The sequence below is a fragment of the Centruroides sculpturatus genome, unplaced genomic scaffold (assembly GCF_000671375.1).
Source record: "Centruroides sculpturatus isolate CEXI.00-Female unplaced genomic scaffold, Cexi_2.0 scaffold473, whole genome shotgun sequence".
NCBI lineage: Eukaryota > Metazoa > Arthropoda > Arachnida > Scorpiones > Buthidae > Centruroides > Centruroides sculpturatus.
Genome location: NW_019384687.1, coordinates 56,425 through 82,721, shown reverse-complemented (window position 1 = coordinate 82,721; position 26,297 = coordinate 56,425). Strand labels below are relative to the sequence as shown.

At 32.2% G+C, this 26,297-nt stretch overlaps 2 protein-coding genes across 7 annotated transcripts in view; one reads left to right on the top strand and one right to left on the bottom strand.

Annotated features, from left to right (window-relative positions):
• LOC111627078 (complex III assembly factor LYRM7-like) overlaps positions 1-17,329 on the bottom strand; it is a 29,075-nt gene extending 11,746 nt beyond the window's left edge. The window contains exons 1-4 of one of the 6 annotated variants that reach the window (XM_023370633.1): positions 17,314-17,329; positions 17,049-17,178; positions 16,653-16,947; positions 2,315-2,387 (exon numbers count right to left, since the gene is read on the bottom strand). In XM_023370633.1, coding sequence (XP_023226401.1) covers positions 2,315-2,387; positions 16,653-16,736 — 157 coding nt within the window. In that variant the 5' untranslated portion in view covers positions 16,737-16,947; positions 17,049-17,178; positions 17,314-17,329. Of the gene's footprint in view, positions 1-2,314; positions 2,388-2,772; positions 2,896-3,218; positions 3,365-6,748; positions 6,826-16,652; positions 16,948-17,048; positions 17,210-17,313 lie in introns of those variants that run through there. The other 5 variants (XM_023370631.1, XR_002756973.1, XR_002756974.1 and 2 more) reach the window with 5 other exon arrangements.
• Positions 6,746-9,072, top strand: LOC111627077 (apoptosis-inducing factor 1, mitochondrial-like). Its single transcript, XM_023370630.1, has one exon. It carries the CDS (start codon positions 6,885-6,887, stop codon positions 8,739-8,741), a length of 1,857 nt encoding a protein of 618 aa, XP_023226398.1. The 5' UTR covers positions 6,746-6,884; the 3' UTR covers positions 8,742-9,072.
• Positions 17,330-26,297: the final 8,968 nt, after the last annotated feature.

Below are 26,297 nucleotides of genomic sequence, written 5' to 3'. Positions count from 1 at the left end.
GCTGAACTTCTGCGGAAAGCCAAATGATAACATCATTCCTCCAGACTGTATAAAACAAGCCACCAAATTTGGCATGTCTTTCACTCCTCTACCTTCTAAGGCAATACCTGAGACCATCATCTCAGAAGTTGAACATCTCCTAGAAAGCATGAAAGATCTACAGAAAGAATTTTACTGTTGGAAAACGGTTTTCAACCTCAGGAACAAACGGGTTTATAGGCATGAGACAACTTTGTGGAAACCCATTCACAATACCAAAGCATGGATGAAAACACATGGTATCATCACCCTGAAGGCCAACAAAACCAAAAGCATTGTTCTTATGCACTGATCCACATACTGCAAGGGAATATAGGATTACATCCAGGACACTAGATGTTCAGTGGCCCCTGACAACTACCTATGTAAATTACAGGCTAGAGTCATTCGACTCAACAACACCCCCTAGCAGGTATCCTACAACTCCACCACACTGCTGTCATTGCTCCAGAAATTCCACACATCTTCGTCTTTGCCAAAACTCACAAACCAGGCAACCAACTAAATTGTGAACAAAGCTTCATCACTTACCATACAACTGTAAAAGAAAATAAAGATTTTCATCATGGACCCTCAATATCCATACTCCATAGCTAATCCTCTGGAATTAATAGGTTGTCTCAAGGAACTTACTATCCAGGACAATCTTCACTTCACAGTCTTCGACTTCCAATCACTATATCCATCTATCTGCATTGAACATTGTTTCTGCTTCCTCTGTGATTTCCTCCTCTCTCACGTTAAGGATGCCAACAAACACCATAAACACATTTTGGAATTAACCAACTTGCTCTGTCATTCATTCTTTTTCTCATTCAAAGAAGAAACTTTTCTACAAAGCAAGACAGTCCCCATGGGCAGCTCTTTATCTGGTTTGTTATGCAAACTAGTAGTGCGTCAAATGGAATCCACCGTACTTCCCACCTTCACTGGCCACATTCACCTATATACCAGATATGTTGACAATATCCTCATAATTTGGCAGGATAAATCCACCATTCTGGATTTTTTACAAAAGATAAATCACAACTCATTCAGACTAGTACTATGTCTTGAACAGGATAATGCCCACTCTGTTCATTTCCTGACCTCCAGATCATCTACAAACTGGGATGCCTCTCTACTCAGGTATATAGGAAACCCATCCACCTCTCCACCTTCATCCCAGCCACATCCCATGATCTATTCACATTCAAACTGGCAGTGTTCAGATCATTAATATAGAAAGCCTTTTCCCATTCTTTGAGTAAACAGGCAAGAGAGATACACACTATCACCCAGTGTGCCACCTAGCAAGACTACCCCCACACATTATTAAAAGTCTGATCTACTGCAATCTTTCCAACACTGCTTCCATCCAGCTGAATAAACCCTCACAAAAAAAAAACCAAATTCAAAATCATCACCTACAATAAGTCACTAGCCACACTTTACAAAGAAATAGCATGAGAAAACAATTATCATTTGGTTTTCCACAGAAGTCCAGATATCTCCCCTCTACTCTGTAATGCCAAAGACTGCCCAACAAGGCATCTACTGCATTCTCATCATCAACTGTCGATACAACCGCCACCTGTAATACATAGGTACTACATCTTGCCCATTACATGTTCATCTCAAGGAACATCAATCATCTTTCAAAAAAGGATTAAACAAAACGGTTTTGGCCACATATGCATCTGTTCCCGGCATCCAAGTGAACTTCCAAGAGACACACCTCCTACACTATGAATCTAAACCACATGTGCTGAAACATCTAGAGCAGGTGGAAATTTACAAGGCCACCCATCATAACTCAGCTATAAATTTTAGAGATGTTGACTCCTTCCCATCTGCATGGAAGTCATTCTACGAACTGTAAACCTTCCTTCCCTCTTCTTACATCACACACCCCCATCCCTTCACATGTGTTTAGCAACCCCCAATGCTTTTCGCAGTAGTTTGCTTGCCTGATGATGTCTGTTTAACACAGGCAAAAATGTTTTCACTTCATGTTTAATTTTCTCAATGGTATCTTAGGTGTTTGTAGTGTTCATTTTTATTCTTTTTCCTTTATTTTGTATTTTGGTTTAAATATTAAAATTAACAAAAGTTTATTCCTATCAAACTTTTACTGAAAACTGAAAAAATATATTCACAGTTAAAATATCATGAGATAAAATCATCATAATTTAATATTGTGATACAATTTTCAAAATAAATCACATAAATTAAAATTACAATTCTAAAAGCAATATTTTAAATCAGTTAAAATAAGAATAAATTAACTGATTACTTTGAAGTGCATGTACATCTCCTTCAAAAACTGTTTTTCTTGTTCTATACAGAGAGCGATAACATGCAAGAACCTGTTTTAAAAATATTTAAGAATTATTATTTATTATTATTATTATATTACATTCAAACTATATATATAATACAATAAATTACACTTTAATTTTACTTTATTTTAATATTTTTGATTACTTAAAACGCTATCCTAATAAAAATATCAATTGATACAATTAATTTATTATTTGATGTCTACAAATATTGATTTGGAGACTGAACTAATCTAAGATCAATTAAAAACAATTAATATACATAATAATTCAAAATAATTATATTTTTGATAGCTCTTTTATCTCCATACAAAAAAGTTACATTTTAAGTTAGAATGATTGTCTAGTCTAAAATACTGCATTTATTTAAAATAATTCACATTCTATGATATCATCATAAAGTCAAACTAACCATTGTAATTGGCTTAATTAATAAATTAACCTGCAACAGTGAGAAAGGTTGGATAAATAGTAACATTTTTGACTGAATTAATAGGCCATTTTCAGATATAAACAACTTAAAATGAGAAATATCATCTTACAATATTTCAAATGGTAACAACCAATTTCATTTAACATCAATCAATACAATTTCATTTCAATTGGATAATTTCATTTTAAATGATTTTAATTGCTCTATTTCATAATTATCAATTAATAATTTTATTAGATTATTAGTATCTCAGAAAATAGATAAACAGACTTAAAATAACAGTTCCAGAATTATTAATATAGTAAGGCTGATGAAGATTTTACAGAAAACTTGAAAACAATTATTATTCATTAATTTTGCTTCTTGTTAAGAAAAAGAAAATTCTTGTATTTATTTTACATAAATCAATAATTTTATCTGATTACCTACTGAATTTTTATTTGAAATCCAAATAATTCACTTATATTCAAGGAATACATACTAAAATCACAAAGCAGATATATGAAGTATACAGTGACTCACAAGAGTCATCACTTTTCTTATTAAACTAATTTATACTAATAATTTTGAAATAATAGTAGTAGTAAATAAAACCTTCTTGTTATTTTCTTTATTGTAATTAAATTATCTGTATATAATTATATTCTATCAATTTTCTGATTATGTTATCAATAAAAGCAAAAAGTATTTATCTTGTAAAATTCATGTCATAAAATTCATCGACAAGTTAAATAAAGCATTACTACTGGATTTACTCATAATTCTATAATAACCTTTAACAGTAATAAATATTTATAACAGCTTTGAATTTTATTTCTCACATTCTGCTTGCATTTAGCAAAAATTTAAAAAGTTTCTAGGAAAACTGCATTAGATATTAGAAAATTATCAATAGACCATTGGAAGTTGGATATATCAGAGGTATTAGTAATATTGTAAGTAGAAGCAGCTCAACAAGACATGATATTATAAAAAGGTACAGGGATAAACACAGAATTATGAATAAACAAAGACTTGGATGTCATGCATTGTTAACAGTGCAAAATAAGCAAGTATAATCCAAAAAAATAAAAAATAATCCTAAACAAGCATATGAAAACTTGCAGTAGCATTGATAAATTATACTGGAGTTCAAGTTCACCCAGAAACAGTAAAGAGAGTCCTATAGGAAAGTGGATATAATGGTAGAGTGGCTGGAAGAAAATTTTTTTGATGAAAGAAACAGAAAAGCTCACTACCAGTTTGAAAAAACATTATGGATAAAGATTATGAATACTGAAAGCATGTAATTGCAGATAAATGCAAATTTATCATCTTTGATTCCAACAGTTGAACCATAGTGTGGAAGAATCCAAACTGTTAACAGAATAAGGAAAACCTTGTGTCAACAGTAAAACATTAATTCCTATTTTTATTTTTAATGTTAATATTAACACACAGTTGTGATTTTTATACCAGTCAAAATATTTAACTCTTAACATATAGATGGGAATTTTTATATTTGTTCAATATTTATTAGCAATTTTAAAATTTAAAATTGCTCTTTAAGCATTTGAAATTTTTGGATAGAATGCTTTGACCTGAAGCATATCCCAATTAGGATCGAAAGCGCTTGTCAAATTATATTAAAAACTTTATTTGCTGGTTTGACTATAAAGGTTTATTGGTGTTATGTTATAAAACATGAAAGAGGATGTGTTATGGTTTGGGCCTGCATGACAGCCTCTGGAGTTGGATGACTTGTGTTTGTTGATGGAAATATGAATGGAGAAGGATATTTAAATATTTTAAAACAAAATCTAGACTTCCTCAGGAAAAATAGAGAAACCTGAAAAACCAGTTTTTCTAGTTTTTCAGAAGAAGACTTTAGATTTTGAATACCTTTAGATTTCTTTTAATCTTTAGATTTCAGATACCTTCCATTTTTATCAGGATAATGATCTAAAATACTAGTCTTATAAAGTTTGACAGTGGCTGCCGTACAATTGCCAAAAAGTGACTGAGACACCAGCACAGCTTCTCATCTAAATGTAATCAAACATTTATGGAATAAATTAAATAAAAAGGTTTAGGAACATAATATAGGAACATAACATAGGAGCAATTTCAAATATCAGTAACAGAAATGAACTGAAAAGCATTCTAAACATGAATAATCAAAAATTGAGGTAAACGTCACAGAATATCTGGTAAAATCAATGCCCAAACAGATTGAAAGCTATGTTGAAAAGAAAAGGCAGCTCTATAGAGAACACTTCACACCGGGTGTTAAATAGTTCTCACCCAAAACCTAGAGTCCGGTGTTGGAAAAAATTCACTTCACTAATGTTTTCGGCAACCCAACAAATTATTGAAATATGTATAGAATTCACATTCACTTCTCATTTGTAAAATTTTAAATCAGTATCTTTCTGTCTGCTAGTAAATTTATGTTTTCTCTGCAATTAACATATTAAAAATATTTAAATAAACAATTAATTATTAATTACTGGTCAAATAATATTTAATAATAAATATACAAATTTAATCACTAAAATTTTCTATTCACAACGTTATGTGTATCTACATCGTATCAAACTTTTACTTGTAACTTGCACCATCTCTATAACAATTGCATATTATTTGCTTGAAAATAAATGATGCTTTACAGAAGTTAAATAAGCTTAAACAATCAGTAAGTTTCAATCATGATAAAATAATGTTAAAAATATTTTTAAATAATTGATTTTTGTTCTTATAATACATTTTCAAATATATAATGAATAAACTCCAATTTTTCTAGTAAACTCTATATTCTGCTTTATTAGAATACACATTTAAATCAATCATCACTTCCCTAGTTCATCATCAGGGGAACATCCGCAATAGAACTATCTATGATTTTGTAGAGAAGTTTTATCATAAATAAATATTCTTTTAATTTAATGGGTTTGTTTGACCGAAAGTTTGAGTAAGTGATAATTACTCCAATAATGTAGACTTTATATTTATTTTCAAATTATCATTTTGAAGTACACCATTCATATATTTCTAGAATTTAATCTTTGTATCCAATTAAATGTATATTAGCAGAGACAAATTAACACATATGGAGAGAATATTTATTGGGACAGCATTACTAAATATGTATAAAAAAAGACATTCATAGCCATTGAATTTTCACCAGCAACAGCTTTGCAGTAGAATGTCTGTAGGATTATTAATATTACAGGATAAAATCTATAGATTTTTAACTGTTTTTCAGAAAGAATTGTTTATTTTACATAGATCTTTACATAACAATCCAACGAAGTGTTAAGTTGTTGGAAGTCGTTTTGTTAGATCTTTACATTGGCATAATATTGTAATTTTAAAATAAAATTTAAACAAAACGTTTCTTTGTCTGAATATTTTGTGATTTTTTTAAAATAATATTTTGTTATCTCTTCCTCTAAAAATAGATTTAGAAAATGCTGTATTTGTTTGAAAATATTTACTTTTCGGTTACTTTTTGTTTATTATTTTTAATGAACAGAGTAATTATTGATAATTGAAATTATATATGAATGAGATTTAATTTAAAATTGTAAATTATTATAAATTGAAAATAAAATGTTTTTAATGAAAAATTATTTGAATATATTTAAATTTTCATCAACCAATCATAATATTAACCGTGTGCCCACGGTTAATTAATTTAATAATGATTATTAAATTTTATAATTAATTATAAAATTAATTTTAACATTTGTTTATTTCCTTTATCATTATAGAAAGAAAAAAGTTTTTATTTTATTTTATTTTACGAAGATTTATAATCTTAAACTTTGGACTGAATGATTTAACATCCACTTAGAAATCATTACGTAATAATAAAATAAATATTACGTCTTTTCCATATTTTTCTCTTTAAGTTTAATACGTAATATGACTTTAAATTATTAAATTTCGATAAAATTTTGGAAATTAATCTTACCTTCTCTCTCAAAACGCCATTCATAATTAGAAACGATAGATGGCGTGCTGCTCGTATGTAAAGCACGACGGGAAGACACGTTTCTTGGAGGTGTTTGTAAGGGAAAGATTAGGATTTGTTTAAATTTTTTGAAAAAATGATGACTACAATGATTGGACGTCGTTCTGTGCTTTCGTGTTATAAATACGGATCATCCGCAAACGTACAAAAGACTTTATTTTTGCGGACTAAACGACGCTTATCAGACTTGAAATTGAAAAGGACTACTACTGTAAACGATTTACTAGTCCCATCTGGACCTTGGAAGGAAGGATATTCTCAATTACAGAAAAAATTTAATCGTCATTTTATTGCAGGAATTGCCTTTTTTGCGGGAACAGTGGCCTATGCATATTCTTACGGATTTTTAGAATTCCACCTCACGCCCCCTCTAAAAGATGCATTTCCAGATTTAGCTGCAACGAGTGAAGATAAAGAGAAATCGTCGACGTCTAAAGAAGGCCCGTTGCAAGCCGTGCCAGCAAAAGCCGGATCAACGCCCGCTAGCGTTCCGTACTTGCTCATCGGCGCCGGCACTGCTACCTTTGCTGCCTTCAGGGCTATAAGAGCTAAAGATCCGAAAGCAAAAATATTAGTTATTGGTGAAGAAAATTATTATCCTTATATGCGTCCGCCGCTGTCAAAAGAGCTGTGGTTCACCGAAGAACGTGATAAGGCTAAAAAGCTAATCTTTAAACAGTGGAATGGAAAAGAAAGAAGCATTTATTATGAACATGAAGACTTTTATTGTCCATCTGATGAATTATTAACAAGAGAAAATGGTGGAGTAGCAGTTGTTACAGGTGTTAAAGTAACAAAAATAGATCCAGATAATCATAGGGTTTATTTAGATAATGGAGACGAAGTTACATATGAAAAATGTCTTATAGCAACGGGAGGAAAGCCAAAAAATCTTTCTGTGTTTGAAAATGCAGCAGAAAACATAAAATCAAAAGTTTCGTTATTTAGAGATGTTTGTGACTTTCATGCATTAGAGGAAATAGTAAATAAGGTGAAATCAATTACAATTGTTGGTGGTGGTTTTCTTGGAAGTGAATTAGCGTGTGCACTTGGTAAAAAAAGTGCACTCAAGAAAAATTTAACAGTAAACCAGGTGTTCCCAGAAACAGGAAATATGGGAAAAGTGCTACCAGAATATCTGAGTCAGTGGACAACAGAAAAAATTCGTGCAGAGGGAGTAAATGTTATTCCTAAAAGTTCAATTCAGAAAGTATCTTCTGAAGGTAATTCTGTTGTTTTAGGTTTAAATAATGGAGAAAAAATTGTTACAGATCATGTTGTTGTTGCTGTTGGTATTGAACCTAATGTTGAATTAGCTAAAACATCAGATTTAGAAATAGATGATAAACATGGTGGGTTTAGAGTGAATACTGAATTAGAAGCAAGAAATAATTTGTGGGTAGCAGGAGATGCGAGTTGCTTTTATGATACTAAATTGGGAAGACGTCGAGTAGAACATCATGATCATGCTGTTGTGAGTGGAAGATTAGCAGGAGAAAATATGACGGGTGCAGGAAAACGTTATTGGCATCAGTCCATGTTTTGGTCGGATTTAGGACCAGATGTAGGTTATGAAGCCATAGGAATTGTAGACTCTTCTTTACCAACAGTAGGTGTGTTTGCTAAAGCAACTGAAAAAGATACTCCTAAAGCTGTAGTGGAGGGAACTGGTGAAGGACTTCGATCAGAGACTGAAAAACATGCTATTCCACCAAATCCAGCAACAGACAGTCAAATACCAAGACCTCCAGAAGCAGGAGATGATTATGGAAAAGGTGTCATATTCTATCTAAGAGATAACATAGTAGTTGGAATCATTTTATGGAATGTTTTTAATCGTATGCCTATTGCAAGGAAGGTAATTAATGAAGGAAAAGCATTTGAAGATCTTAGTGAACTTGCTAAACTGTTCAATATACATTCAGAAGAGTAAATATTGCAACTGGTGTAAGTATAGTATATATAAAAACAATATAATGACATCAGAATTTCTTACTTCTGTATATTAGAATTTCTATAAGGCAAAAAAAAAAAATTGGCTATGGTTATATATTTCAGTATTAATACATATGCACTTTGAAGCTTTAATCATTCAAATATTTAGTTTTCATAATGAAAGTTTCAAAAAACTTTTTTAAATACATTGTTAGATAAATTTGTTAAATTTTTTAAACAGTAATTTAATAAATACTAATTGAATACTTTGGTTAATCCAGTTTAATTTTATTGTAAAAGTTTATACAAAATTTATTTGGAAATGAATAAACTGGAATTTAATACTAATGCAATAAGTTTATGTATTTTTTTAACATTGTTTCCTATTTTAAGAATTAAATAATAATTTAAAAAATTATTCAACAGGATATCATTTTATTTTTAGAACACACAAGTTCAAAAACAAGATAATTCATAAATAGTTTTTATATGTATATACCGTGTGTGTGTATATATATATATATTCTGCTCATATATATATACTAGTATTATATATATAATACTATTCTGCTCAAATATACCAGTATATGAATAAAGAATAATACTGTATATTCTAAATTGTTCTACATAGAACAGTTTATAACTAATAAATTATTTCTTAATGAATAAATAACCCATGGATACCAAATCATACATTAGAAATTAATGAATAATTCATGTTTGTTCTTTTCTAGAAATAAATGACAATGTTAGATTTGGCAATGCTTTGTTATGTACAAAAACTTTTATATATCACTACAGTATTCTGTTGTTTTTCTACAGTATTTTTATTATGACACTAACTCTGTTTCTACTCAATAAAATACATTGAAAAAGACAAATGATCAATGTTAGTGTATGTAAATATATCTTTATAATAATTTAGTTGTCATGATATGTATAATTTATATATATAGTTTGCATTATTCTTATCAGATGGTGTCAGTATCCAAAGTACGAATATATATAATACTCCTATTTTATACAGATACATCAATAAGTAGGTACAAGAAAAGTATTACTTGATTTACTCTAAATTAATACAGCAATATTGATATAATCATATGCTAGGTATTCTAGATAAAATAAAATTAATTTGTAATGTCAATTAATATCAATGCAAATAAATTTATTTTAAATTTTTCAAATGTAAAAAGACTACAAATTCAAATCATGACTGATAAATGGTTTGCATAAACTACTAAGCAAAATTTAACTATCAATTATAAAATAAAAGTAATGTACAATGAATATTAAGGCCAATATAACTTTTATTTAAACTAATAAAAAAAAATTTATATCACATTTCAACACTGCTATTTGATTAGTTTTATTTCATAATAATTATTAATTCATTACTGTATTTACGAATTAAATAATTCTGTTCAAACAATAACTTCTTAAAATTGCCTAATGTTAGTCACGTGCAAACTTATAAATTGTTAAATTCATTGACATAACAAAGATCACTTCTGACTCCATAATCATGATATAATTTTAATTCAATGGTTAAATAATTTGTTACACTTGTTTTTCTAATTATCAAATATGTGAAAAATTTTAACGGTAATTAATTAATCTGTAAAGTTTTGTCAAGGACCTTGTTTTTGCTTGAAGACAACTTTACAAATTTTAAACATGAATTTATGTATCCTAAAAATATTTTAGTAAATATTTAAATAAAATGCTAACAAAGTACAGTACTGCATATTCATATGTCAGCATTAATTTTTTAGAATGATCAGATCAATAAATTTGGAATTGTAAAAAAATTTGCAAATTTTAAAACAATCTTAGTACTGTATTAATATAACTAGTTTGATTTTTAAATAAACATTTCAAAGCCACAAAAAATTTTCTAGGGGGAAAAACTTGGAGACAAATAATTACATCAATAAATTTTTATTTCAATGTTTTTTTTGGTGTTTTTTTCCAAGAATATTAAAGAATAAAATATTGTATCAATATAAAAAGACAAAGTGCCCCATGGTCAAGAGTGTATGGTCTCAATCACTTTTACGATTATAATTTTGTAGAATTTTTTATTCGATCCCGGGGAAGCAAGTGCCTCGTTTGCCCTCTGCGGACGCCTGTGCAGGGGTTCCTGAACATTTTTCACTGTCGACCCCTTCAAGAATTCCTTGATATTTTATCGACTCCCTTTCTCTAATACGATTAATAAATCTGGTGAGCCAGTATTAAACCACACATCGTTTTTATGAAAAGATCTTAGTTCAAAATGTAAATTTGAATACTACCATGTACCGGTACTTAATCCATTGATTTAGTGACCGAGCCTCTCTTATTTTACTGGAATCCCCTATAATAAGAGAGGCTTCGTCTACGCTAATAATAATAGGTTTGGCTTCATAACGAGACGTATTTTGATTCCCAGTCCCATGTCCCGACGATTTTGACGGAACGCCGAAATGTTCCATATTCCAGGATTTTCCGAAAAAATGTCCTGTATTTCGAAGAATTTCAGGGAATTTTCTGTTTTCTGATACCACGAATTGAAGTGTCATGCAATGGCGTGCGGTGACACTTGATGATAGGGAAGCTGTGCCGGGCATGAAAAGAATCATTGGAAGCGTTATACGTTATTTTGGCATGAGCTAAACCGCGTGAGGTTGGTGCTATGCGATTCAAATATTTTGGCCATGGAAGTTGTCTAGTATTCGACAATACGGCGCTTCCGTTAGGAATATGCATATACAAATTTATATTCGAATATATAATAACAATCTTACTTATTTTTACATGTAGTATAGAAATTTGTAATAAGATACATTATGCGGTTACAATAAAATATTAATCTTAATTAATTCAAAATACGTTAAAATATAAAAATAATCGCACAATATGTATTTATATTTTAGAAAATACAAGGGAAGCTGCGCTTCCACAGCTTCCATGGATGGCACGCCACTGGTATCATATAAAAATGATCTGTTTCGACAGGGCCATTTTAACCTTTAGTAGGGTTGCTATAATTGCCTAGCATGTTGATACGGGACGTTTATTTAAGTGCTAAATAAATAAAACATGAAAAAAGTGGGTAGGTAATGATTTATTTTATTCTGATAAAAAAACCAATAAAGTTTAAGCAATCTAATAAAATGAACACGTAGAATAGTAATTAAAAAAAAATAGATGGGAGGCTAATCCTTTTTAGCCCGGTCATATTTTAAAGTTGATTTTACTTTCTTAATTATATTATTTTCTTCTTTTACATAATTGTAAAATTGGGAGAAAGTCCTTTTAAAATTATAATGACAAATCAAAATTACTTCAATTATCTTTACTGACAATCTGTTTCTTTTGTCCTGTGGGGGTACAAAATATCGTGTGAATGAATCAACACGATAAAATATAAGTGCTCAACCAGGGGATAAATTTATAACAAGCGTGCTTGGTGGAAACAACGCTTATTAAGGGGAATCCACTGGACTCAATAGGGACTAGACAAGACAACCATTGAATACTATAACAATATTTCTTTAATATACTTGGGAGGATACAATACTCCCAAGATCAAGATGAGACACAAGAATACAGAGTCCGACAAATCTAGTATATCGCGAATCGATAACAAAAATCTCCCGACAATAAATTGCTCAAGCAGACGTAACAAGAATACATGGAAACATACCGACATAAATGAGGCTTCGACGATCTTTTCTTCTCTTCCACTCCGGGTAGGGAAAAGTTCCAAAGTTCTAAAAATCTCTACGGACTTGCTTGCACAGGCTCTATATCTTCATTCCTGCACTTCACTCCACTGTCCTTACTCATCTGCCGTTTTCTCCACTCTCCACTTCCCTTCACCCCTCTCCCTGAGACACACCCCGTCCATAAAACACTCACCCCTCGATCACACACCCCTGAATTACATAACTCCTCTCCACCGAGTTAGACCCACCACGTGGCGAAAGGGGGGCAAGAACAGACGAAAGGCACAGTCCGACCATTGAGTTGACATTAGGGAAAATATTCTCTCAACATTTGCATTGTGGGCTAGAATGGCAAATACGTATTCGCATAGCTTTATTAGACATGATTTTTGATCAATATATTTTGTATCTCCAAAAAACGTCAGCCATTTCTCTTCCATACTCAATTTCATAGTTGCTTTATAGTTTTGGTTGGTATTATTTTTCTCTAAATAATCTTTTAAATATACAAACTGGTTGAATAGAATCTCAGTGTTATGAATAGTGTATCGATGTTTCTTACTTGTATATATACAATATTACGATCTCTTTCCGGCGCGCGGCCGCCCCATGCAGAGTTTAGGGAGAAAACGAGACAAAAAAGGGACAAATAGTAATACGGAACTGAGTAATGAAATGCGGTGACAGTCCCGTATATATGGGACGTATGGCAACCTTAACCATTAGGCACAGTAGGCATATACCTAGGACCCGGAAAGATGCATAAAACGTTGTCTAGTATCTATGACGCCAGGGTCAAGCTGCTTTCTGTAGTGTGGGAAACTTTTAAGTGTCGGAGGGAGTCCGACATGGGTTTATATAATCCTGCACTTCAAACTATTTCTATTATCTTCTCTGTTATCAGCCATATTGAACTTTGACAAATATCATTGGATTTAATTCCAGTTTCTGAATGTTTAGAGGACGTGTAATTTGCAAACACTGCAGGCAAGGTATTTTAAATATATAATTTTTTTTTAAATTAGCATACTTATGTAAATCTTAGTCAGCTACAATATTCAAAAAGTATCTTCGCAATGGTCATTAATTAATTAATAATACATCATTAATACCCTAGAGCTTTTTCCTTTGCAGGCAAATCATTTCTATTGTTGTCATAACCACGAAATCATCATAACTAAAAAAAAATAACAAACATATTATTTACGAATTATTAAATACAATTGTCGTGAAGCTTATTCACAGGGTAATTGCTCCATTACCACTGGACATACTATATTAAGAAGCTGAAGTCCTAAATCTGCAATGTTAAAAAAAATTTTCATATAAGTTCTCAAAAACTAAAAGTTCTTTAATAATGAGTTGGAATATCAACGAAGAATACTTCGATCTTATTACTCATCTCAGATTGGTCTAATAAATTAAAATTGGCTCAGATTATTTTAAAGTTCTATTATTCTCTTAAGCATTTAGTGTTTATATTGTTGACCAGATGTCGCTACTTGTTCATATACTTTCTTGAAAACATTTACTTTCCATACGTTTTAATAAATATTTTAAATTTATGGAAAAGTTATGAAAATCGAGTGGAATAAGAAGCAAGAATGGAATGTTGACAGATATTTTAAATAGTTAATTAAATTTCTCTTGCAGTCTTAAACGAGCATTTATGTTTCAAACCGAAGGAAAACGCTTATTTTTCATCGTGGTAGCCGCGATTTTGACGTCACAAGTATGGAAAGTAAACGTCAAAATCGACGAGAGTTACCCCGCGTTTCTTTATGCAGCGCTCGATAAGCGCTTTACAGCGAACACACTGAAACTGATTTCTAATTGGCCAACACTGCTCGTGACGTCATTTCGCTACACACTCGCTGAATAAAGAAACGCGGGGTTAACGATTGAAATGCGAATTTTGGTTTCATTTTCTTTATCCGCTTACATCTTTATAATTTTTTGATTAAAATTAATGTCCATAGACAAGGACATTTTCTAGAACCATATGGAAAAATATGGAAAGCTAACATTTGCAACAGTACAGAACAATGTGGACAATGAGGTACTTTGAAATAAATTACAATGAAACTTAAGTTTCGACTTCGAGTTACGCGTTTAATGCCCAATTTTTTTCAAAAATTTTGTAGGCGTAAATTTCCCGTTATCAAGCCGTTTTTTGAGAATCTGTTCACAGAATGATTACAAAATTGTTTACAATTTATGCCCTTGAGTGCGTTTTCAAGTAACCTCGTATCCCAATCAGAACGCCGGTAACATACCATATCAATAAAAGGATATTGATATGAATTTGCAATAGTATGGTTTGTATTTGTTGGCATAAGTACTGTATATTATTATTATGCTTTATGTCATAATGCTAAAGTTTTAATGTTTATTTTATTTATTGGTTTAATTTATCAGTTGATTAGCAACACAAAGGAAAAAGAGTGGAAGAATTAATCCTTACACTTTTTTTTCCGAAGCGGTACGTTGTAACCGGTTATTATCATAATAAAAGTCTTTTTCAATATCTTTTATGTGTTTTCTTCACGAGTGCTAGCTTCATATCACTTATCTAACAGTATTCGGCATTAAATCATACTGTTTATCTTAATTGTCTGTATTCACACAATATAAGAGAAAATGAAGATCAGTCCTCAAAATGTGGAGGGTACACAGGAGAATGGGTTCGAGTTAAAAATACTGGCAATTTCTTTCGACTTACAAGTTAGAGACCATGTTATACTAAAACTCTATATGCTGTGCCCAGGATCTGTAGATAGCTTCGATATAATGCATTTCTACTTAGTGAGATTTTACTGTATAACTTCAATTCGTAACATTCGATTTTGAAGAATAACTTTTTTAAAGTCATAAATAAAACTAAAAGTATAAAATATTTTTGCTTTGTAAAATTAAATTGTAATTTTTAATTGAAAAGCTGATGATTGATAAAAATTGATAATTGATTACTCATTTGAATTTAGAGGAGAAGGTGGTATTATGGAACCCCATTTTTATTTTAGTGAATTGTAAACAAGGTGTCATAATTACACCCACATTTTTTGTGCGAAAAGTACTGGTAACTGTTAAACTAAATGCTCCTAATTGAATTTTTCGCTAGTGTAACTATAAGTATGGTTTTTGAAGGCTTTTGTACAAAAAGTCAGAAAGTAGGCTTAGAGAAAATCGGGTGGTAATATGGAACCTTACTGTATATTTTCAAAAAAATGCTTTAATGTAGCCAAAAACAAATAGGAAAGTACAAAAAATGTTAAATAATTACAAAATTATTTACTCCAATGTATTTTATCGAAAAAATGCTTTTATAATAGAAAAATATGACCTCCATCAACAATATATATTCCAGCAGCTCTTTTTCGATATTCTCAGGAAGAATTGGCTTTCTACCTAGTGTCTTTTTCACAAATTGCTCCGGACGAATGTCTGCTTGCAAATAGAGAGTTCGGAGGAGTTGGGTTCCATATTAAAAGCACCAATGAAATCGCCATCTTGAATTAACTTATGTCAGTCAAGACCAAATTTTAAAAAACGTGAACATCACACAGATTAATATGTACCCTAAGTCTCTGAAACAGAATACACGCACCAGTGAACCTAAAACTACACGATTTATATTTTAAAAATAATTAAATTCACTTAGCAATCAAAACTTTCGAATTTTGAAAAACATAAATTTGTTGATTCACTACGGACAACCGTTTAACTGAAGTGAAACGGGTTTTCCCCTTACTATGGATGTCTGCCTAGTGCAGTTCAGCCACAATCCGCCACAGTACGCCTTTATTTTCAGTTCGAAATAGAGTGGTTCCTTAATACCGCAGTGTTCCATAATACTACCTTTTCCTCTACTATATTAATAATGAAATTAATTAATGTATAAAATAAAAATTAACTTGCAGTTAATTTTCATTTATTCATTTTTTACAAGTGGGTTTGTGAATGTAAAATACTAAAAAATATCTTATCTGCCAAGCGAATTCTAACAATTCGTGACGCAAAATCCTATATTTTCCAGGATGACTCTGCGTCATGTCACCATGCCAAGATGGCGAATAAAGTAGACTATACAGTAATGTCTCTTCTCTCTACGGTTTGAATGCAATGCGCTTAAATTGGCACATAAGTTGTTATTTAGATTCTTTTAAAAAATGCTTAAAAGACGCTCAGTTGATTACCTGACAGTCTTGATCCCAGCCTTTTATGAACTGCTGGCATATTATATGGTCACGAAAATTGCAGAGAAGTCTGAAAATAAACATCCACTGAAGGAGTCTATTAGAACAATTTGATATTACGAGCTAGGTATAAAATACTTGAAGAAACTCATATAATTGTATTCCACGCCAGGGCGCTGCAGAGCTGTTATTAAGGCTCGAAGTAGCCCTACAAAGTATTAGGATCCTATTCAATGATAAATAGCTTTTCGTGTTACGTTTTTCATTCTTACGTACACTGTGAACTGAGCCGGTGCTATAATTTAATAAATAAAAATATAAAATATCAACGCCTGAAAATTTTGTTTAAATTTATGAAAATTTTCCTCCCTGGGAAAATGCCCAGTTTGCCATTACCGTAGCGCCGGTCCTGGCTGTGAATCTTCTGTTTACGCTCTCTACCCTGTTTTCATTGGCCGGACGATCGACTCGGAAACGAATCCTTACGAGTCGAAAAACACTAGGAATTTTTCGGGGTAATCCATTCCTGGTACAGTAAAACCTCGTTATTTCGAAACTCAAGATGAAAAAAAAAAATACTTCGAATTATACGGGTTTGAATTATTCGAACTTTTTTCGAATCGAATTTTCTTGTAATTCTCGGATAAAATTATTACATTACCTCATATACTTTCATCCGTTTGGTTATAAATGCATTAATATTATTTATGGAAAAATCGTCAGTCCGCATGCACTTAATGAAAACGTATTGTATTGAGTTTATATGGGAAAACTTCGAAAATTATGCTTTTATGCACTAATCATAATAAATTAAAATTTGATTTAAAAAGAGAATTAACGATGCAACTTACATTAAAATGATTTATTGCGTTCGAGAATGCTTAAGTACAGTAATTCAATAAGAATTACGCACAAATTTCGATCCACTTTAAATTTAATAAGATTTCTGTGATAGACCATAATTTTTTAAATAAAAATGTTTAAAATTTAAAATAAATTACGGTTGATTAAAAAAAAATTGATAATACAAAGTTTAAACTTATGAAAACAAAACTCACAGTTTTATATACTAAAAAATAAAAAGACCATTTGAATCAATGCGTAAAGAGATAGGTAGTATCGCTCTTTAAGCTGGTAAGCCGTAACTTTTATACTGCAGAGTTAGTACGCCGACATATGCATAAATACTCGCAACTTTTATGAGGGGAATATACAGATACCGCAAATTTTTCAACAATCAGCATTTTGGTGAATATTTTCTCCCTTTGGTCGGCAGTCCAAAAAGATAAAAGATAAAAAATAAAATTTTAAGAAAGAACTTATTCAAAATTCTAAAAAATATTTAATATTTCTGTAACATATCTGAGGCACTCTCACGATATACGCACGGATTGGTTTGGTTTGATGGAATCAGGCATCAAACTTATCACGTCAAACCAAACCAATTAGATAAACATATAATTTTTAATTTTTATTTTTTACTAGAATAATATTTATTTAACTTAAAAGTTTATTTATTATTACTTTTAATTATATTATATGAATATCTTATTTTAAAAGCGTGCAAAATAAGAACATATAGGCCTAATCACAATCGCACCATATCACGCTTTGTGCTTAGTCTGCTGAATGTCCAGCATGTGCCATTAGTATTAGAATATTTCTTTGTGATGAGATTAAATGTTTTAAGATATTGTAAAAGTTGAAAAATAATCGATTTTTTATTCGTATATTTACATTAATTATGCGTATGATCGTGTGTACGCATGCTTAAATGTACTGTACTCTCTCAAACTAAAAATTATTCAATTTGTATATTCAAAATTCTTTTGAATATACAAATTGAATAATTTTTAGTATATTCAAAATTCTTTTGAATATACACTATTGATTCGGAACGAAGAAGTATCAGAAAAAACTATTATAGTGGTGCCTCGTATAACGTACGCCTCGAATAACGGACGCTGCGAACAACGGACTTTCTGCAAACAAGTGCGAATGATGTTTCCACACTTTTGCCGTTGCCAATGGCAATCTGCTATTTTTATAATATATTAGTATTATTAGAATATATTATTAGTATATCTGAAGTACAGAGCTCCCGTTGGGATTCGGCTTGCTCCCTTGTTTATTACGTACATCACCTCAGTGCAAGGTATTTACATTTATTCAAGTGTTGTGCAAATTATGGCTTCTAAAAAAACAGAAAGGTGATTTCAATTGAAACAAAGCAAGAAATCATTAGAAGGAGTGAAAGTTGACGAAAACTTCCTTGTCAAATGGGGATAGGTTCAGGAGTTTCCCAACACTCATTATCCAAACACAGTTGAGGCCAACAGGATCAATGATCTCTACGACGAAACCTTTGCCCGTCATTTCCGACAGGTGTTGAAGAAGAGAGAGAAACAGACAACCTCGCACATGTTTTTCAAGAAGCAAGCTGCCAAAAAACAAAGGATGGAACAAGAGGAGATGACCCTGCAAGCTCCGGTAGCCTCTCCTGAATCTGACTCCGATTAAAAAACAATAAAAAGAGACCTGCTGCAATGTGTAAAAAGTCTGTATTTGTATGAATGTGTGAAGAAAGTGTTCCTCCACCTCCTCCTCACATTTGACTACCTGGCTTAATTGGTGTCTGCTCCATTTTCATTTCTTTATGGTACAGTATGGTTATTTTATGCTGCGGAACGAATTATATGTTTTAACATGTATTTCTATGGGAAAATGCGTTTCGTATAACGGACTTTTCACTTAACGGACGTGTACATGGAACGGATTAAGTACGTTATACGAAGCACCACTGTATTTTGACATTTTTAACTATCAATTTTGTTATTATTAGACATAATATGAAAGATTTACATTGCGGTCATAATTTCACAGATTTTAATCTTATCTTTTGAAAAACATTGTTATTTTTAAGAAAAAAATTCGATTGGTTTCAAGAAAAATCATTTTATTTAAGATAATTTGATTAGAAAAAGATATTAATACATACGAGGCTAGATGGATTTTGTGATAATAATTACTTAGTTTAGATTTCGACGATAAATATTATATTTAATTTTTTAAATTTATTTACTGAATGCATTAAAACAATTTTTAAAGAAAAAAATCTTTCAAAAATGTGTACTTGTGCTTCTCTTTAAAGCAGGAAAGGCTGATTGACAAATTTTAAATTCTTCGAATTTGTTTACAGGATGAAAATTATAATTTCTGTAACTTAATATTCCGACATCTTTGATAAACGAATGGGATTTGACAATATGACATTGTAGAAATCTGTTCTCTTCTTCAATTTCAGAATCTTCACTATATATAAAATCAAAAGTATTTATTATATTAGAAAAATGTTTATTTTCTTTGCTTAATTCTGTGAAAGATATTTCTTCTTTCGTTTCTTTAGATGATATATTTGTAGACGACAATTCCTCCTTAAATACTGGTTCAATTATTTTTGGTTGTAAATCTTGTAGAATTGGATATGCTCTTGATATCCTATTTTTTGGAATGTTTGGATCGATTTTAATCGAACTTATTTTGTTTGGTAATGCAAATTTTGGTCTGCTTTTAGACACGGGACTACATTTTAGTCTTACATCGAAATTCATTGAATACAGCAAATTCTTCAATTCAACACGCTGTTTTGGATTACGAATTAAAGCAGTTCTGTCAACGTTATTTTTCTGTTGCGCATTTTGAGAAACTTCAAATTTATCCAGCTTAAAAGGCAAAGTTGTAATTTTAAACTCGGGTACATGAAAATTTTCACTTTTCTCGATTTCGTTAGTTGCCCTGCCTATCGATTCAATTTGTGATCTATATATCGATGGAGAAAAAACTTTTTCTTCTGAATCAGACTGATCGTACATTGTTTCCCTTTGCTGTATTAATTTGGTATGAAGATGAATTTCGTCTTCGCTATCTTCGGAGAGTAATGAGTAAAAACAAGAATTATCAACTTTTTTCACACTTTTTAAAATTATCTGTTTTCTTTTCCAATAATACATAATTATTGGTATTAGTACTAAAACGCTAGTTAAAATTAATAAAAATATTGTCATTACAAAATTGTATAACGGTGCGCTAATAATAAGTAACTTTTTGTTGCGATTTAAATCGTTCCATTTTGAAGAATCTGCATCTCTTTTCTTTTCTTGTAAGTCGTTTTCTTCATTTTCAAGTATATAGCCAACAGATGGATCTTGATAAATTATTGAATTTTCGGTAGAAATTTGTTGTGTATGTCGAGAAATTGAAGTTCGTGATAATTTTTTAAGTTTTCGATAAGTTATCCAATTTTTATTCTTGAATATATTATTAGTTTTAACATTAGAAACGGCTAAATTTGCTTCTTTATCATCCGATAAATCAAGCATGTTTTTGTTCACGTCTTTGTTCGAAACAAATAAATTATTATAATAATTTACCTTGTTCTCAGAATTTTCATTCAGACTAAACTTATGAAATTTATTAGCTAGCAACGCTTTTGCTACAAAATAAAATACAATTAAAAACTTCATTCTTTTTTGAAGATAATTCAAATGAATAAAAAATTATATTTGAAAATACAACTAATGAAGAAACATTTTATAATTTGTAATTATACTACTGTAAGTTAAACATAATAAAAGAATGCTACAAAACATTCTGTTCGATTTAAAATATTCTAATTTTCGAATTTTGAACGATTAGAATTCTAACATTTAACAAGTAAAACGGCAAAACCGTATTTGGGACAAGACTATGTCTCAAAGACAGAATTACTTTTAAGAAGATAGGAGAATGAGAACGAGACCTGCCTTGAGCAGGTCTCGTTCTCATTCTCCTATCTTCTTTGATATCGCTGCTTTTGGGCGCGATCGTTCAAACTTCGCCGGCCACGAACACGAGATCGTCCACGATGCATCTTCGATGAAATTAACCTATCTAATTTCAAAATTTCTCTCCGTTGCGTGTCGGCCCGGGTTGAATTTTTGTCCATGCGTAACGAAAAGTTCCGGTTTTTTAAAAAAAATAATCGTGGCTATTGTATCGTCCGAAATCATTTTTTTATTTTGCACAAACAATATAAAGTTTAACCCGATTATAATGTCATCAAATGTAACAATCCTAATATAACGTCAAATTTTTATCGGTCCTACGATTTTACTATACTAGATAATGTTAAAAAAAACGACATAAAACCGTTTTAACCGTCATATTTGAAGCACTCCCAAATTTACAAAATTAGATTACAAATTTTATTTAACATAGAAGAAACTACGTGTTCAGTCCTAAAGTTCACTTCTTAGAATGACCGTGGGTGGTACTCTCCCCCAGTAGTGCGCAAACTAGAGGTCGCGACCCCTGTGGGGGTCGCCAGAAGTTTTTTGGGGGTTGTCAAATATTTATGAAATGCATTATGCCTGCATGCTGCATACCATACAGTGTACATATAAAGAGTGAAGCGCCGTCACTCACTGTTTAATTGCAATTTCATGCAGAAGATTCAAGGATTTTCCTGAAAACGATCTTGGTTGGATTCGTGATCCATTTTCCTACGACATATGCAGTTCAACTCTTCAAATTAGTGAGAAAGAGCAATTGATAGATTTAATTAGTGATTATACTCTTCGAAATCAATTTAAGACTCAGCCTTGCCAAAAATTTTGGCTATCCGTGGAAAAGCAATATCCCGTTTTATGCAAGAATGCCATCAGGGTTTTAATACAATTTGCATCAACGTATTTATGTGAAACTGGATTTAGCAAACTAGTTTCAATAAAAACTAAATACCGCTCGCGTTTAAACCTTGAAGATGATATGCGAATTGCAATTAGCAACATACATCCAAACATCGATGAGATAATTAGAAACTTGCAGCCACATACATCTCATTAAAGGGAAATTTACTGATTTTTATGTTATACAAAAAGTATTTTCTTAAAATTATAAATAAAATTAATTAATATGAGTCAGATATGATAATGTTTTTATTCGATGAAACGAAAGAAATGCACGAAATATACATCGTATTTGTGAACATTTATCTCTAGGGGTCGCCAAAAATTTTCTCTCTACAAAAGGGGTCGCAGTCGAAAAAAGTTTGCGCACCATGGCTCTCCCCTACCTGACTTCGGTGGGGTGAGGTGGCAGTTTTGCCTGTTTGTAGAAGAGGGTCGCCATTTTGTATTTTATTTTGACTCGATTCTCGGTTCTCTGACTACCTACGAGTCTGGATTTTTTTTTATGCGCAAATGATTTGGGCACCTAATAATCTGTGCCAAATATCAACTCTCGACATGTACTCCTTCATACATCTATGCTGGTAAGAACATCGGGCAGTACGATTTTATAAACAAGACATAGTCTTATCAAAACTTATAGCCCACCGGTGGCCGAGTGGACTCCGTCTTCGCCTAATGGTGGTGACTAGACCCTAAACACCGGAGTTCGATCGGGGATTCGCGCCTCACTCGGACGAGCCGGCAGCGGAATTTTTTCCTGGTTTTGCTTCTTGCCAATGACGCCTGAATAGGGGCCAGCTTCCCCCCAAGTCCTTCCGGAAGGCATTCTGTCTCCCTTTCTCGCGGGGGTCGTCTCTTATAAGGCCGGCTTTGGTCACTTCGTGACCTCTCTCCTTGTCTTCTTGGATTGGTCGTCTTCGATAAGACCGCCTCTTCGGTCGCTGTGCGATCGATCCCACTGTTTCTTCCGGAGTGAAAAGCGACAAGCTACAGCACTCCTCTATCAAAGGTTGAAGTGAAGTAAAAAATTATTCATTTTACGAGATGTATAATAAAATATAATCTACATATACCGTACATAGGTATTTCTTGTATATATGAATACAATTAATAGTAATTTATGAATTAGCTGAGGACGTCAGCCTACTACTCTGGAAGACTTAGGATCAAATCCAGGAATTTTTCATGAGCGATCTATCCCGGATATGTCGGTTCCGCCCATCATCACCCGGCTGTCATCCTTATGGGTCTGACCATATATCTAGGATGGGTAATGTTAGGCCTTCTTATTGCTCATAGGACGAAAATAGTTTTAATAAAAATATTTCTAGAATAATTGAATTTTAATTTTGAAATCTATAATTGCAAAAATCGTTTATTACAAAATTTATATTTGTATATACAGTAAATTAATACATACTGTGTTCTATTTACAGTTTATTAGTATTAAAGTAATACAGAGTATAGGTTACTTGAATTTCAAGAAGCATTTTATATCTACAAAATAAGTGTTAATATCGCTATGATAACATTTAAATTAGATTCAATTGCATTGCAATCAAATAATGTGATTAATATTACTAAATAATAATATAGTCATGCTATTTTTAATGGTGTTGTTTAGTAAGAATGCCATTAAATATTAGGAGACTACTTCCTCCGCTCACTTTACCTTCTTGTTCAAAAATTTTGTGAGACGATTTATCTATTTCCGATGCTGCCGCTTGTATTATCTTTTTCGTGTTTTAGACTGTTATATATGTGTGTGTTTTCATATGTATGTACAGAGAAAGGTATGTGATATACGAATGTTGGTTAATGGTATGCACAAGCACATGCACACAATGCAATACAAAGGCGTAAAGTCATTACATAATGGCACCCATCAGTGGCTTTATCCACCAACAAAATGAATCAAGGACGCTCCAAACAAGGCGATATCGAAGCAAATTCGTTCGATCATCGCCCGCTTCGTGGCCATCGATTGCCCGTCATTGACTCAACATTACTCTAAGTCAGTGTTTCTCAACCTATAACGAATCGTCACCCCCTTCAATAAAACCGTTACGTAGTATCGCCCCCTTCACTACAAAATTCCGATGCCGAGGGACAAGGCTAATGCTAAATAAGTACTGCATTGAATAGAATAGTTACTAGTAATGTTGTTTGTTTAATTATTGTACGATATAACGAATAAAATATGTAATTATTAGTGATGTAACGAATATTCGGTTACTATTCGGTATTCGGCCTATTCGGCCTATTTTTCACTATTCGGCCGAATACCGAATATTTAATCACTATTCGGCCGAATACCGAATACCTAAAAACAGGAGTAATAAATAACAAAAACACAATAAATTAATCGTTTTGGTATTTAGATTTAATGTTATCGAGTTAGTGTTGTTTGTTTATATTTATTTATAACTTGTAACATGCACAAAATAAAAAAGAAAATAATATTAGTCACATGTATTCACAATTTATAATTACAAAGATCAGCACACGTACACGTCTATCGTTGGAGAATCCTCGCACATCTGAGGGTCTGACCCTGCCTATCCTTCTTTTTAAGCGCTCGTCTTTGCTCTTCCCTTTCTCTTTCCTCTATCGCTCTAATCCATGTATGCCTGTGCATACATCATAATACGCGCTCACGATACTTTCGATTCGTCACTTTTCCGTCGTAGAGTTCCCATTTTACAATTACGTGACTCAGCCTGGTGATAACGGAGAAAAGAGACAGATAGGACGTCGATATAAGTCACAGTTATGATTTCACAGATTCGAGACAGCTTGATAGCCCGAACGGCCCCAGGCTTTCGCCCGTGCACGCTAAGTGACTTTCATTACAAGCATTTAGCTTTCCGAAGTCTATGACAACAATTGTTTGGCATTGACGGCCGCGAATTTCGTGCCAATAAGCTGCCTCGACTTGTTCGATTATGTTATCAACTCAATTTCATATTTATTTTCACATTTTCACTTCGCGGTCCTTCTCTGTTCTTTTTCCGTTATTTACACGTGTAGATCATTTCGTTGTTATCCACATCTGATATCATCATTTATCACATACTGCCGTGACGCTCTTGTCTGTCCGCTACAACTGCCAAGAATTAACGCGATTGGCGAGGCGTAGTGACAGCGGGCCAATAGAGAGCAGGATCCTTGCTATAATACGGTTTGCGCGCTAATTTTCGTACGTACGTTAATCAAGCCGAATAGTTTGGCCGAATATTCGGCTATTCGGCCACGCTCTTGGCCGAATATTCGGTATTCGGCCTGAGGCCGAATATACTATTCGTTACAACACTAGTAATTATTCTTAGTATAATGTTTTACTATATCACCCAGACAATTTGTTTTCTCTCCCCAAAATATAAATTGTTACTAATCGTCCCCTCAACATGGAAAAACGTCCACATGGGGGCGATATCGCTCCCGTTGAGAAACACTGCTTTAAGTCATACCTTCGATGGAAAGTAGGCAAGGCCAGATGGTCGAGCGGTCAAGGTGACAGCCTACTGTCTGGGTGACCCGGGATCAAATCTGAACGGGTCGAAGAATTCCCAGGAATTTTTCGGGGGTGGTCTGTCCGGATATGTTGGGCTCCGTCTCTCACCACCTGGGCCGCCCCACCGTGGGCCTGGCCAAATCCATAATGGGTTTACTAAAAGTGCTCACAGGGCAGAAAGAGCTACACACACGCACACAGAAAATAGTAATTACGAAAGAATGGTATGCTGAATTTACAAGTTAGACTGATCGTGTGTTAAATGGCCAATGACGTAATAAATAATTATAATAATTTTATGACCATTATAAAAAATACTGTATATTTAGTACAGCACGAGTAGCCATTTTGTGAATCCTACAAGACAAAACAATGACGTCACTAGTAGAAGTTAGCAAACCG